General features: G+C 46.2%; 1 protein-coding gene across 2 annotated transcripts in view; it reads left to right on the forward strand.

The window, feature by feature from the left end:
* Positions 1-7,397, forward strand: part of GLRA1 (glycine receptor alpha 1) — a gene marked incomplete at both ends in the record, with an annotated part of 35,739 nt that extends 28,342 nt beyond the window's left edge. The window contains 5 exons of one of the 2 annotated variants that reach the window (XM_080353181.1): positions 1,747-1,829; positions 2,490-2,627; positions 3,153-3,367; positions 4,022-4,168; positions 7,083-7,397. In XM_080353181.1, coding sequence (XP_080209307.1) covers positions 1,747-1,829; positions 2,490-2,627; positions 3,153-3,367; positions 4,022-4,168; positions 7,083-7,397 — 898 coding nt within the window. The remainder of the gene's footprint in view (positions 1-1,746; positions 1,830-2,489; positions 2,628-3,152; positions 3,368-4,021; positions 4,169-7,082) is intronic. The other variant, XM_080353182.1, reaches the window with a different exon arrangement.
* Positions 7,398-15,536: the final 8,139 nt, after the last annotated feature.

Raw genomic sequence — 15,536 nt, forward strand, 5'->3', positions numbered from 1 at the left:
TGACAATTGATAACAGTAGCTCAGGTTAGCTGTGACTTTGTCTGGTCAAACTGAAATGTTTCATGGATGGAGATCCCACAGCCTTTGTGGGCAGCCTGTGCCAATGTTTCATCCTTCTGTTCTTCTTTGAAAAAATAAATAAAAAAAATAATAAGGGGAAGAAATTTCCTATCTCCATCATCTCCAAATGAAAATACAGGTTTCTTTTTAAGTACATTTTCTTGTGAAAACCAAAAAGAAAGAGGACATTCATGATGGAAGGGCACAATGTATATAGTTTGCAAAAGGAGAAATAGTCTTTCCCCTAAAAACAAACAAAAAAATCCATCCAAAGTGCACTGCCACTTTTCTAACTGGCTCTTTGCTCCTCCTATTTGCAGTAGTGAAACTCTAATCAAGGAACTTACAAGAAGGTGGACTTTGTCCCATGGACCCAGAACTCAGCATGTGCAGCACCGGGTTCACCCAAAATCACCCCTGAGCACACACTTGTGCAACATGCGCTCAGCATCTCACAGCCTGATTGCAGCTGCAGTCAACCCTGCTTCACATCTGTCAGATATTTACAGTAAAGCCTTCTCAAGTGGTTTGTCTGAAGACCTAATCGAAAGCTTATTTCTCTGATTGATCAGGGATGGGTCCCCTGCCAGAGATGTGATGAGGAAAACAAAGTGGGCAAAGGCTAGTTGTGACTCTCTTCTGCTAAGGTGTTTCTTAAATACAGAAAACGCAGCTGTTTTCATAAAAAAAGGAACCTGAACAGGTCAATTCTTTCCACTGTCAGGTCTTCTGTCCCAACATGCCTCGAAACTTAAGCAGAGAATTTTGTCCACCATAATGATTAGTTAAAATATCTTTCCCTCCTACTAAGTATCTTGTAGGTCTGATGATAGAAAAATTCAACTTCTGTCTCCCAGGAAATTCCGTTATTTCTATATCAAGGCAAAAAGCTGAAAAATCTAAACACTTCAGGGCACAACATTTTCAGCATTATCAAACCAAATAACACAAGCCTAACTCTCTGAATCAAATAATTTAGTATCAGCTTGTTGAAGCAAACAAACATTTTGAGCATTGATCATGGCATAGGGCAGCACAGCAATACCACAGAAAATACAGCCTGCGCTTAGTCCAAAATGGAGCTTCAGAAACAAAAGTAGAGCTCTCAAGAGGCACAGCACAATTTCAGAAAGATAGAGAGATTCATATTGACTTACCACAGGGCATTTTCCCTGCAGAAGATACTACGAGAGTCTTTCTTTTCCCCTACAGCAACATGTGATCTTGACCAACCTCTGTTTTCTTTTTAACTCCTGGCTCAGAAATATTCTGTTTCCAAACAGTCCCAGTGTCTAGAAATGCATCTGGGGTGTCCAGAGGATGGGTTTGGGCTTGCTGCTCATCCAGACTGCTGTGAACATGAGGCAAGAACTAAAAACAGAAGCAGCAAAACTGTTTGGTGTGGGAACTCTTTGCTCTGTACAGTCCAAAACAACATTGCAGTGAAAAGCCATCTGCAGCAGGTGACTCTGGTGGGAATTATATCACAGACCTAAACGCTCAGCATTTCTGATGCTTTCCAACACCACGTGTGAAAACACAGGCAGGGAAGTCATTCCCTCCAGCACGCTAGTGTGTCTCAGGCAAGGTACCAGCCTGTTTGCAGCATTGAATGTTCAAGGGGTTCACCCCCTCATCGGTACCACGAACCATGTGGCATTCCCTTGTGCTGTCTTCTCTCCTCAGGATCACGCTGACTCTGGCCTGCCCCATGGACCTGAAGAACTTCCCCATGGACGTACAGACATGCATCATGCAGTTAGAAAGCTGTGAGTCCTGCGCACATCTCCATTTTGGAGAGGAGACGACGTGTTTTCCCTTCCCCTTTCACCTACCATCTCCTTCCTCAGCTGCAACCCATTCCCAGTTCAGCCTTCACTGGAGACTTGCTCAAGACCCACTTGGTCAGGATTTCGCATTCACTCAGCACATGTGACATTTCTAGAGAAGCCAAACCTTAAAAGATCCCACAGGAGGAGCTCTGGCTTCCTTGTATTTACATTGGCCTTTCACTTTGGAGGAGAAAGGTGAAAGTGCTTTCAGTTGCAAATGGGATTTTTTCTCTCTGGATGAACATTTGCCCCTTGTACATGTTGTTTATCCCAAAGGAGGGAAAGACAATGAACAACCTCACTCAGAGAAAGGAGTCAAGTTTGAAATAATAGCAAACAGCCTAGCAGGCCAAATTAAATAAAAAATGTGATTTGCTGCAGACAATTCACTACACACAGTGCAGTGCAGGCCACTAGCCCAGCTTTTACCATATGCATAAGCAGTTGTGCCTAAACTCAGATCAAATCATTACAGCATTGCCAAGGAAGGCCAGGATAAGTCCCTGCCTCCAATCATAGCTCTCTTCTACAAATCTGTCCCTTTTCAGATAAGCATTTATTTTGTTTCACGCAGTATTTGTCCCATCCTCTCAACAGTTGGCTACACAATGAACGATCTCATATTTGAGTGGCAAGAAAAAGGAGCCGTGCAAGTTGCTGATGGTTTGACTTTGCCTCAGTTTATCCTCAAAGAAGAAAAAGACTTGAGATACTGCACAAAGCACTACAACACAGGTCAGTGCTGTTTACCCTTAGCTGCTGGGTTCATTAGAGAGAAACTCAGGACTGTGCATCTGACAGAAGCTCTTGCTACATCTGGTGGCACTCTGGTAATACAAGCCTTGTCCTGCACAGCTAGGGACAATATATATATAAATACACATAGATATGTTATCAGTAAATATACACATATATAGCAAATAAAAAGCTAACAGATACAGATGTGTGGAATCCTCTTGTCCCCAGTAATATCTGCATCAGTTCAAGTGTGTTTGGTCTGGACTTCTCTCCCAGCATCTTTTATCTTTGATGCAAGAGAGCAGGCAAAATTTAACTGACGAAGGACATACTGCCAAGAGCTTTCTTTGCTATGTTGTTGTTGTACATTCATATTTCAGAACTGGACAACAGCTGTTAATTTCCTCCTCTAACATGACTCTGGTTCTAGGCAATGCAGGGAAAGTCCCCAAACAAGAGTTGAAAACAGGAGGCTAACCGTGCCTTATCAGTAATCTTGCATGTATCTCACATCATTCTCAGGCAAGTTCACCTGTATAGAAGCTCGTTTCCACCTGGAGCGGCAGATGGGCTATTACTTGATCCAGATGTACATCCCCAGCCTCCTTATTGTCATTCTGTCCTGGATCTCCTTCTGGATCAATATGGATGCTGCACCTGCTCGCGTTGGCCTGGGGATCACCACAGTCCTCACTATGACCACACAGAGTTCCGGTTCCCGAGCATCACTGCCCAAGGTAGGAACACGCTTATCTTCGTAGGGGGGCAAAATGTACACTTTCTGGGGACAGCACATAAGTCAGTCACCACACAGATCCTCCTGCTCAACACGAGGCACTCTGCTGCCATTGCACTATTCTAGTTTAAGGGCAAGCAGAACAAATTCCAGTCCCCTCCTGAAAAAAGATTTAGCAGAGTTTCTATGACTAGCAGCAAAACTTGCCCTATGATTCAGCACTTGCTGCAAGACTCATCACAGCTCCCAGTAGCCAGCAGCTCTGTACCTTACAAACCCGTGTGACCACCACACATTCTAGCTTTTTACTCATTTGACCGTCATATTTTTATAATATTACTGACTTTCCTTGCAATTAAAGTCTTCTGGTATGATCAGATTGGATTACTATTTTCCTTGCATATAATCAAACACAATCAAGACCTGGATAAATTAAAAACTCTGGAACTACTGCTACTTAACAGCCCAGCAGCAGCTACAGTGACCTGATAATACACTCACAATAAATTAAATAGATTTTGGTATCCAGTAAGGGATGTCACCTGTATCATGGCCTGATCAACTCCTTCCAAAGACTGTGGGAGTAACATGGTAAGCAAAAAGGCATTTGAGTGGAAAAAAACACCCCATCTCAGTCTCTTTCTCTGGCTCCTAGGTGTCCTATGTGAAGGCCATAGACATCTGGATGGCTGTGTGCTTGCTGTTTGTGTTCTCTGCACTTCTAGAATACGCTGCCGTCAACTTCGTGTCCCGGCAGCACAAAGAGCTGCTCAGGTTCAGAAGGAAGAGGAGGCATCATAAGGTAATACACAAGGCATGCAAGACACAGCTGAAACCTGTCCCAGCAGAACATTACTACATGGTCAAGTGAACTGAGCCACTGGCTCCCAGGGAAGTCCTCAGTGTATAGTCAGGTGTGAAGGAGTGTGACACATCAAAAAGCAGGGCTACCTGAGTGAATTGTGTCTCTTCTAACAGTCTGCTGATCCCAGGAGTCTAGCCAGGTGTTTTTTGTTAGCTAGTCAAATGGTCTAAGCCTAAAGGGTTATTCTCAACAGAATAATTTCCACGCAGCAGTGTTGTGGTCTGAGTTCTCTACAGAAGACACAGCGAGGGCTGGGGGAGAGGCAGGTGGGGCAGTGGGAGGGATGTCTATCAGAGGACAGTATCTCGCAACAAGACAGCCAACATTGGCCTGGAGGTAAGTGACACTTCTTTTGTCTCTGTCATCTCTGTGTTCAAAAGCATCTGCTTCTCAGACTGACTGCAAATTTCTCTCAGAAGGGAAGAGCATTCTTCTCAGCCTTGGCCTTGCTCTGTGCTCACTCGCCATGGCTAATGCCAGCCTGAGCATGCATGTGTCATGCATCCCCTGCAGCCTGGACCCTTCTAGCTTTTAGGCTGAGGTATCACAGCAAGGATTTCACTTCACAGGATGCACTAGGAGGAAACAGAAAGGTGGCTGTGATCACAATACCAAAGGCACTTAAAAATTGCCCTTCATTAACTAGTAGAATTGGGTAGGTGGTATCAAATTTTCAGCACCAGGCCTGAGAGTAAGCCCGAAACTAGCATTTAAAAAAACAGAAGTTGCTGATGGGAACTGATGGAAATCTCAAGACAGCTTCCAGGAGATCACCTAAATCTGCCTACAGTTTTTTCTCATACATATTTGTCTACCCTCTATTTTGAAGAACCCTCCATGATCCATCACACCCAGAGACTCCCCCATTCCATTGCTTCACTGTCACAGTGTCCCAGCCATTAGAGGTCTTTCCCAGGGTCTAATCTGTCCTACAGCAGTTCAGAGTGTGTGTTTGTGGAACTGCCACCATTCCAGGAGCCAGCAAGGATTAAGGAGCAGGAATCCCTGTCTCTTTGAAGATTAGCCTTTCTCTGCTTCAGTTGTCCTATCTGCAAAACCAGAGATAATACTTCACTTGTCCCCAATACAAGCAGGACCAGGGATGAAAATTGTTGGACAAATGCAAGGGAAAAGAAATAACAGATAAGACCATCAGCAAGCATCAATTTTGTCTGGCCAGAACAAGATCTTGCCATCTCAAAATCAAGCGAGACAGTTTTGGTTGAGAAGGTGCAGCCTGCTTAATGGAGCCAAAGCTAAAACTACCCAACATGGGTGTCTTGTAGTGCTTTCATCTCTTCATCTAGATTCAGGCACCCTGTCTCTGGATCTGGTGTCTCTGGTGTATGCAGATTGGTCTGTTGATAAAACAAGATGAGTTTAAAACATATTTGCTAGAGATGTTCCATTGAACACAAGGCTGCTATTACAATCCCTGCCCAATCTCACAGCAATTTAATTGGAACAAAGCATAAGCAAAAAAAAGCGAAATTAACAAGGTTTGCAAGCTTATCAGAAAACTAGAAGCTGACTGCAAATATGCAAATGACCTAGTGCAGCTGCCAAAGAACCTAATTACTCTGTCCTGTTGTGCTGACTTGTGTGGCTAGCTCTGCCTGGTTTAGGTATGACATACAAGACTAAAAACAAGTGAGGTGTTGCAACAATCCATGCTGGTGGAGGCAGCTGGGGAGAGGACCAGCCCATGCCCACATTTATTAAGTCTGCTCAAATCACAACCTACGAGCCATTCTTCACAGCTCGATGTGCCAGACAATGGTGGCTGTTTTGCTTTGCTCAGGTATGCCAGCGTGCTCTCCGTTCTGCTCCTCTGCCCCAGAGCCCAGCACAGTGCCTCCATCCCACACAGCTACCCGCTCGGTACAGGGGCCATCCAGAAAAGACACTCTGCAAAGGAGAGGGGAAGGGGCAGCGGGACTCGTGGGGCAGGAAGGTTATGAGGGATGGGGCTGGTAGGTCAGTGCTGGGGGACAGAGTGTGGATCAGCCTCTGTGACAGATAATTAGTGTCATTGGTCTAGCAATTAGCCTCAACAAGCAGAGACTTGGGTTTCTGACCATGCCTCTGCAAAGTGCTGGTTGTATTCCTTGGGCCAAATTTGGTTTTCCCTGTGATTATGTCCCTGTGTTTACTAATATAGAGCCTGCAAAGCCTCCACTGAAAAACAGCGATAGCATTTGCCTTTAGACTGAAAAACAAAGAATTTTCCCTGCTTGGCAATTAGAATTACCACAAGCAGCTGTGTCTTGCTGCTGACCCATAGACAGGTGTTTCTGTTCCTCACCTGGAAGACGGCTCGTGGGGAGGGGCTGTGGGGGTCGGGGTCCCGCGGGCAGGTGAGCTGGGGGCTGCTTGCAGAGGTCTTTTCCTGGACAGGTCTCAGTGCCTGCACATCCATGTAACTCTGTAGGAAGTCTCGCTCTGCGGCTTCGACTACCTGAGTTTCATGGAGCCCACTCCTTCTGGGCGAGCTGATACAGCACAGGCAAAGCAAAGAAGGTGCTGATAGGAGCAGGGGTTGGGGGGGAGAGGCAGAAGCAAAACAGGGGATGCAACTGGAAAAATGAATACAGTACCATAAACCCTTCAAGTATGTCAAAGCCACCAGTGGGGTGGAAGTCAGACCTGTTCTCCATGGGGTGCCTGGATCCCCTGATTTGCATCTGTGTGTCACACAGCTGGCACCCCTCTATAAGGCTGATCTCCCAAGAGCAGAGGGTTTGGCAAAGGATGCTGAGGTTGGGGCATGACGGTGGCGTCTTCCCCTTGCAGAGCAGGAAGCGGAGAGCCTTATAGCGAGGGTGCACGGTCTATATCTCATTTTAAGTAGAGCCCCATGCTGAATCTGTTTCAGGAGGATGAAGCTGGTGAGGGCAGGTTCAACTTCACAGCCTACGGGATGGGACCAGCTTGCCTACAAGCCAAGGATGGCATCTCCGTCAAGGGTGCCAACAACAACAACACGGCCAACCCGGTCCCTCCACCGTCCCGCTCCCCCGAGGAGATGCGAAAGCTCTTCATCCAGCGAGCCAAGAAGATCGACAAGATCTCACGCATCGGCTTCCCCATGGCATTCCTCATCTTCAACATTTTCTACTGGATCATCTACAAGATCGTCCGCAGAGAGGATGTGCACAACCAGTGAGGGAAGGGGAGCAGCCGGGAGGGAGTGAGCAATCCTTTATATATGTGCAATAGCAATGCAGCAATGCATGAATTTAAGAATGTGGCAATATCTACTAAAAAAAGGGGGGGGGGGGGGGGGAGCTGGGAGGGACTTTTAATCATGTGAACTGAGGATGACTGGCACAGGGAGGAGAAAAGCTCTTGACCTAGGGAGTTCAGGGTGGGTTTTAGTTTTACAGCATAGGAAGGTTTGGATTGCTCCAGCTGCAATCCAAGCAGTGTAATATATTAATATATATTCATGCTTAATTATAATGCAAAAAGAAAACAATCAAAAAATATAAACAAAAAAATTCTTTTTTTTTTTAGCCTATTAACAGCTTAGATTCTCAAGTCACTGGAATGATTCATAATTCCATGTGCAGAAATGCTTTATCTGATTTTTGCTATAGAAAGGCCATACTAGTCAAGCATGTGGGGGAAAAAAAGCCCTAACAAATGACAAAAAAAAAAAAAAAAGAAAGAAATGCTTCTCTAGGTTCTGCACTTTGAAAAGTGGATAGATGAGGAAACTTAAGAAAGAGGCTGGGAGTTGTTGTTTATTTTATATTTTTACTTTTTTTAGTCATGGTTTTGCCAAACACTTTGTGACTTTTGGATAGAGGAAAACAAATACGTTATCTCTCTCATCCTCATCAGAGAGAATCCAATGGGAAACGTTAAAAGGACATCAGGGCTCCCATCAGAAATCACAGGTACCTTCTGTCCTTTTAAATGACCTGGCAGGATTGAAGTCCCAGGAGTCAGAAATAAGATTCAGAACACTAGAAATTATGAAGAGTTTTTAAAACAGCTCATTTGTTTTTCCCAAACTCCCTTTTGCCAGGTTTGTTTATAATAGGGGTAGGATGGAAGCATCGGCTGAGTTAAAGCAGAAATTATATTTAAAATTTAGAGAAACCAGGCATTTTCAATGCCTTGTTGCAACAGGGCCGGGCAAACGGCAATATTGTTAGTAAGGGATAGGGGGGTGGGAAGGTGTGTACAGAGAGAGCAGCTCTTATTTTCAGACATTTCATAGCAGTAATATTCATAGCAAAGCTCTGAAACTCTATTTTTGTATCTATTTTGGTGCTGCATTTAGCTTTAACGCGGACGGGAAGCTGGAGCGGGGCTGCTTTGCCACAGGGGAGCCTGGCACAGTTGGATGGGGATGGGGAAGGGAGGGAGGGAGGTGGGAATGGGTGAGCAAGGGGGTCTCCCTTTGGCCCCGTGGTAGCACAGGTTGGTGTTGGCAGCTGGGGTGGGGGGGACACATCAAATGCATCCAGGGTGTTCTTTGAAAGCCTGGCTTGGGGCTGGCATGGGCAAGTCAAGGGCTTGATGCCCCACTTGCCCGGCTGGGACCCTGGTGTGAGCTGGGCTGCAGCATCCGTGTGATTCGGTCGTGTTCATTTGCACTTTAGCAAGGAGGGTTAAAGAGAGTGTGAAGGAAGAGACAATCAGTCTGCACTGAAGCACTTGGGGTCAGGTCTTCATTAGGCACTAAATGAAGGCAGAGAGACAAGCAGCACCCAAAGGGTGCTTCCACCATCCTCTCCTGCTCAGGACAGGGCTGCAGCTGAGCTGGGCTGCAGATCCCATGCTTGCTGCAGGAACACAGAGGTTCCCACTTGCAGAAGCTGCCACCTCCAGAGCAGATGGAGCAGCTCCCAGCAAAGTGCCCTCTGGTGCTGTCAAGTCCCACCTGGCCCAGGGCAGCACCGAAGCCTGGAATGGGAAGTTGGGACCCCATGCTCAGGTATGGGTGTCCCAACCAGCGCAGCAAGAGGCAGCTATGGGAGAGGGCAGGGGAGCACGGGGACCTGTGAGCTGTCCTAGCACAGGGTCAGTGCCAAGAGGAGGAAGCCCAGAGAGAGCACCGGGGTTCTCCTGGGCTGGGTAGAGAGACACCCATCTCCAAGGCTGCCAATTCAGCACCTTTCACCAGCACTAAATACACTTTACTTTAAAAAAAAAATAAATAAAACAGAAAAAAAAAAAAAAAAGAAAAAAGAAACTAAGGGTAAGAGCAACAAGGAAAAAAGGGAGAAAAAAAATAAAAGAAAAAAACCACAACGGGCACTGTGTGAACTAAGGTAAATGGCAACATTTCCTAACATTTTTGGCAAAGGCCACATAGGTTCCCGAGTCTCTTTGCACTGCTGAGACAGGGAAAGGGCACGCGGTACCAGTGCGAACCAGCGTATCAGCCCCTTCTCCCCCTTTCCTCTATTGGAGCAGCAGAAAACCTGCGGGCTGAGGATTTCTCCTTCCCCCGGCAGACAGAGCTTTCCCACACAGGGAGATCTCAGGCTGTCGGGCAGAGCCGCTGTGGGACAACTTTCCGAGCCTTGGCCGGAGCCCAAGTCTGCTGCTGGCTCTGGTTTTGCTTGCTGAATTATTGAACTCTCCCTGCATGCACGACGGGTGGTTGTGCCAACTGCGGGTTGTGCGATCGCTTCAAACGGTGCATCCTTGTCTGAGATGAAAGAGCAAATCCAGGGAATTCCCCTCCTGCCCGACAGCGGGGCAGAGGCTTGGCAGCCCATGCATCGCGGCTCCTCGCTCATGCAGGGGAACAATTGCAAATCACTGTCATTTGGGCAAAAAGAAGGTCTTGCCTCTTATGCCCGGGCCTTGTACTTTGGAGTTGGGCAATTTGGTTGTCGTTCACACAACTTCTCGCTCTCCCCAGGCTCCCTGGGACGTCCGCTGGGGCACAGTCAGCTGCAGGGCTGCGTGTTTCTTTCCTAACCGGAGCTGCTATAGGTTGTTAACATCCTCCCACCCAAGTGAGTTTTGATCCTACAACCCAAGGGTGAGACCAGAGCAAGAAGGAAGAATATGTTCCCACCTCACTTCATTCTGCTCTAGCTTATAGAAAGGCCTCAAGACCAAAGCGAAATCCCATGTTCATCCTACTGCTTGGAGATGCAGATAAGCTCACAGTTACTGCTTCACGAGAGCTCCGGTGTCACTTTATGCCCCTAAGGCCAGAGGAAGGCAAACTAGAGACTAGAAGTCATCAGAAAGATGCTCGCATTTCCTGCTCATGTGGAAGCACTTCTACTGCTAGTGGAGCTGATGAGAATAGGACGGAGATAAGAATTACATGCTTACCAGCCTCCCTTTGCATCCAGTTCGACTCTGCCAACCACCAGACACGTTTGATGCTCACCGTAAGCAGTGTTATTTTCTCTTTGTTAAGCAGCCAGTTTCCATTCAGGCCATTTTCCAGCCCCAGGGCTGGGCACTGTGCAGGGCACAGTGACAGCACTTGCATCCCAACATGAAATATGCTGGGTCTTGGCAAAGGTCTGATGGTGCTGAGATAGCTGCTCAGAGCTCTTGCCAGACAGCTTCACCACATAGACAAGACCTTAGACTGTCCTAGGAGCCCGTGGCAAGTCTGTGCAGTTTTCAAAATCAAACATTTCTCTCCGTCTGTACTTGGCTGTGTTCAGTCTCTGTATTGCAACAGAACTTGCTTTGATAACTTAGCTCATCTTCAAAGTAGGCTACTTTTAATAGTGCCAGAAATTACATTTATTAGCAAGAATGTACAGGATTTGATACTGCAGGGTAGCTTCTAGGCACATTGATGGAATTTAACTTGGTAATTGTTAGCACTTGTTAAGAATGAGGCTCAGAAGCAAAACCTCTGAATAAAATAAATGATAGTTAGTTGGCAGTAAAGAGAGAAAATAGGGCCTTGATTCACTTGGACTCTTCAGAAAAATGTAGCTTTATCCCAAATGATATTCTTTCCAGCTGTTGTTGGAAATGCATCACTTCACGAGGAGGTATTATTTTTCCTTATATATGAACATAACTTGAGGAAAAGAAACACAAGTAGGATAAACTTACTGGTTTTTGGTCAGGTTGATGATTTTTTCCCACTTTAATTCCTGATTAAAGCAGCTTTCCATCTAGGATCCCAGTACCATGGAGATCTGAGGGAGGTGCTGAGGAGGTCCAGGACAGAGCAGTGAGCATGTACTGCGCTACAGACTGCAAGGCTTGGCCTTGACCCTGGCAAAGCACCAGCTCTCCTCTAAACACACAGGCAGGGTAATTCGCTTCATGGGTCTGGTAGCATCCTCATTCCTCTTGTCCTAGAAGCCCTTGCTGGTCAGGGCTGGGGGACATTGCTCCTAAAAGTATCAAACAATTTCAAATGCTGAATATTCTCACAAGTTTTGAACCAAAACGTTTTTTTCATTCCCCAGACTTCTTTTCTTCTGCCCCTTCTTAAGATCAGATCTTTAATTTTAAGGCAAATCCAAGACAATTCAAATTACACTAATGCTTGACCTTCATCTCAAATGTAACTTGAAGACCTTTTGCTTGGTTTTCTAATGCTGGAGGAAAAAAAGATTAGAAGTATTTACAATTTATATTTTTTTAAAAAAGAAAGGAACACATGAAAGGAGAAAAGACTATTAAATGGTGCCATATTTTTCTCAGATTTTATACAATCATATTTTTGTATTGTACTACCATCCCTTAATAAAACATAGTTCTTATCCCTGTGCCAAAGACAATCTATTTCAATACCCCATTCCGTACTCCAAAACCTTGCTACCAGCAGCAGTGGATAAAGCAATATGGACTAATTCTCCCCCAAAACCCAGTCCTACCAGCACAGTTGCAGGTCTGGGGGTGCTGCTGCCAGCTGGACATGGTGCATCTCCCATCTGGGTAACTGCAAGCAGCAGATCCTGCCCTGCTGGAGCATCCCACAGAGCTCAGTTAGTGAAAGACATATCTGATCCCTTCCTTGCCAGAAAGAACCTGACCTCTCCAGTCGTCTTCTCGAAGGGAGATGTAAGGAGTATCTTGTGCTGCTCCTTTTTCAATAGGTTTCCATCATTTGTATGGAGACAGTGTATTATTTAATTAGAAAATCAGAATACTTGATTGTTCATCCAGGTGCTAATATGAGCACTAAAGCAGAAGCTAATATTCACCTTCAAAATTACTTCAGGTTCTTTAAGTCTTCCCATCCCCTCTTCTCATTCTCCAACAATTATTTCTTAAGTGTAGTTGCACATCTCTCATGTTCAAATGAATCTACACAACTCTTACTTCAATCAAGCATATTACATTTTTCTGTGTTCATTTCCCTTCTTTCACAATCTGAACTTTCATTTTCCAGCTATATAGCAGCTGTTTAGTGGAAATTAGGTTCTTATATTCCTTATCTCCTGCTGTCGTGTGTAGCGAAGGGTCCCAAAAGAAATAAGCTGTTGTGAGCAAGGGAACATGCAGGAGCTGTTGCACATTTTGCCCAGGGCATCTGCTTGGAGCTGCTCCCGGCTCTGCCTGCAGCCCATGGGGAGATTCACTCTCCTCTGAGAACTGCTGGGATGAGCAGCCCTTGGGTGATGCCCTCAGGTGATCCCACACTGAGGGAGGACTGAAGTGCACAGCCTGGCCTGGAGATACTGGAGGTAGCTGGGTAATGGGAAGCACAGGCTGAGCCAGGTGAGGAATCCCAACCTGTGATCTTCCTTGAAGCAGGTGTCCCCTGCACAGTAAGCCTGACCTTTGCATTTGTAGGGTCTGCAGCTCTTTCAGTTAATCTCTACCCTCACTCACCCTGTCACATTGGGCCAGCATCATGCTGCCAGTGAAGGACCAAAGCGCCTGATACTGTGACATGGCAGAGGACACAAGCCACATGGCAGTCTATGAAGAGAGGGATGATTTCAGCACCTAGCAGAAGAAATTACCAGTTAAGTTGTCAAATGAGGATCCTGGCATAGACTAAGAGAGGAAGGAAAAGCAACAGGAGAGATTTGTTTGCTTGCCACATCACTGTCTTCTCCTGGCATTCAAGGCACACAGCGCTAGCAGGTATGATGCAAGAGTCAAATCTGGCAGCAAGAATTACAAGATTGCATTGAGTAATCATGACCATAAAGCCTAGTAAATCTGAGTTGCAGTCCTCATGCACTTCACTGCTGGGCTTCTGAGTAGAAGTTGTAATGGCATCTTATCTTTGCAATATTCCTGTTCCTGAGTCTATCATGGAGCACTGAAGTGTGTGCAGGGATGAGTCAGCTCCCAGCAGTGCTGGAGATGGGTTAGCCAGGGTTTGACCCAGGCTACACACAGGACAAGTGCACATACTGGGAATAGGTTCAGCACAAGGGCATGTTGCCACTTTGGGGAAAGGCAGGGATGGCTTCACATTGGCTTAATAATCCCATCAGCACTCAAAGCATCACTGCTGGGGCCTGCAGGCTGAGCTTGGTGCTGCTGCTACTCCTACCAATAGTAAGAAGCCATCCATGAAAAGCACAAGGGAGAAGGACCTCAGCAGCTTCCCAACAGTGGTAGTTCTCAGCAAAGAGAGAGGATACAAAACCCTATTACCTATGCCCAGCCTGAGATTGGTTGGTGTTTCCATTATAAAATCATCCATCTTTTCCTGGGCACGATAACACCACAAGCCATCAGCCTGGCTTGAAATAAGCTTTTATTTATAGATTTGCCACTTGAATTGCATAAGTAGCTTAAGCCAAACAAGGACACCCCCTTCACTTTGACTAAGCCTGACTGAGGCATAAGGTATCATCACAAACTGTGTGCTCTGGCTCAGAGCTGCAAGTGTGTGTCATTGCTATGGCAGATGAGTCAAGCTTGGCACAAGCAGGGACAGGTAGAGCTGGCCTAGAGCTGCCTGGTCTGAGGGATCATGAGGAGCTTTTGGTACTAGGGCTTTTGTGGAGCTGCTTCCAGGACTGTTAGCACTGTAGGAGGCTGAAATCACCTTCCCCAGTGGGTCTGTGGGAGGACATGTCTGCCTCATTTAGGCACTTGGAGATACCAGGGCACCATTGAGTTACTTGTCTCACTAAGACGTGAATCAAGCTTTAGGCTGCAGACTAGCCAAACCAGCTGGCCTGGGTTGAGCATAGCACAGAATTTGGGCACTAAATTACAGGTCGAGGTTCAAGCCTGAATCAACCTTGCAGTGAAGACACCCTCAGAGTCACAATTACACTGAAGGCCTGACAATGGTGTTGCTTAAATCAGCATGACCCTGTCACAGCCCTTGCAGAGCTCAACAAGCCATGACTTCCAGCAACGGCAGAAATGGGGCTTGGGCTTCATTGTTTCTCGCTCAGCACCTAATCCCCAAACACTGACCATTATTAAGCTAAAACTATGCAATATTAAACAGATTGTGCCAAGGGAAGTGCCTTAGCCACCTCCCCTGGATATGCACTTGAAGTGTGTTAAAAACTATCCTCATCACAGTTGCTTGTGATGGCCTGAAGAACCAACACATGAGTCCCTGAGGAGCAGGGTCAGCTCTTGGCCTCGTAGTGTGCCACAGACTGACACAAGAGTGTTGGGACCACAGCTTCACCTCTGAGGCTGCAGTGGTAGAAGTAGAGGGGTCCTAAAACTTGAGCTTCTTACCTAAGAGTAGAGTGAGAGCAGGGACCAGAGGTGAGAGGGGAAGAGCAGAACAGGACTCATAAGTCATAGGGGCTTGTAGTACTTACTCCTCACTGGAGTAAGCACAGTCACAATTGCAACCCCAGTCCACGTGGTCCTCCTGGGAGCTGAGCCTTTAAAAACTGCTGCATGTTCTTTGAGGGGTTGGAAAAAGAATTAATGAAGCTTGACTTGTCCCATGGAGGAAGAGGTGTGGTACAGCACAGGCAACATCACCTCTAAAAACAAAGCATGAGAAACCAGCAAATAAAGGAAAGAAGTGGAGAATGGACAGCCTCTGTAACAAAAACAGTGCTGGAAATGCATCTTGCTGAACAACTGCACACTAAGGTGAGGGACACGGGTACATCCTTCACAGGCAGGAGTATGATGAACAATCCAGGCAAGTCTTTGATCAGATACATCTCCACTTTCCATCAATCCCACTTTTTTTCCAGGAAAAATAAAATAAACACACACCATTCATGAATTGGGCTATTGATACATAGTTTCTTCACCATTTTGTTTAAGTAATTGTGACCTGTGCTATTGGTCACAGCAGTCGAGCTCAGCTCTACGAGAAATGCTGAGCTAGAGGCTGACCCAACAAAATCATAGCAGAAAGGAGCACAAGTTCCTTTCCCTCACGCTTGCCTAGGCTGGT

This window comes from Nesoenas mayeri, assembly GCF_963082525.1.
Source record: "Nesoenas mayeri genome assembly, chromosome: 14".
NCBI classification, from domain to species: Eukaryota; Metazoa; Chordata; class Aves; order Columbiformes; family Columbidae; genus Nesoenas; species Nesoenas mayeri.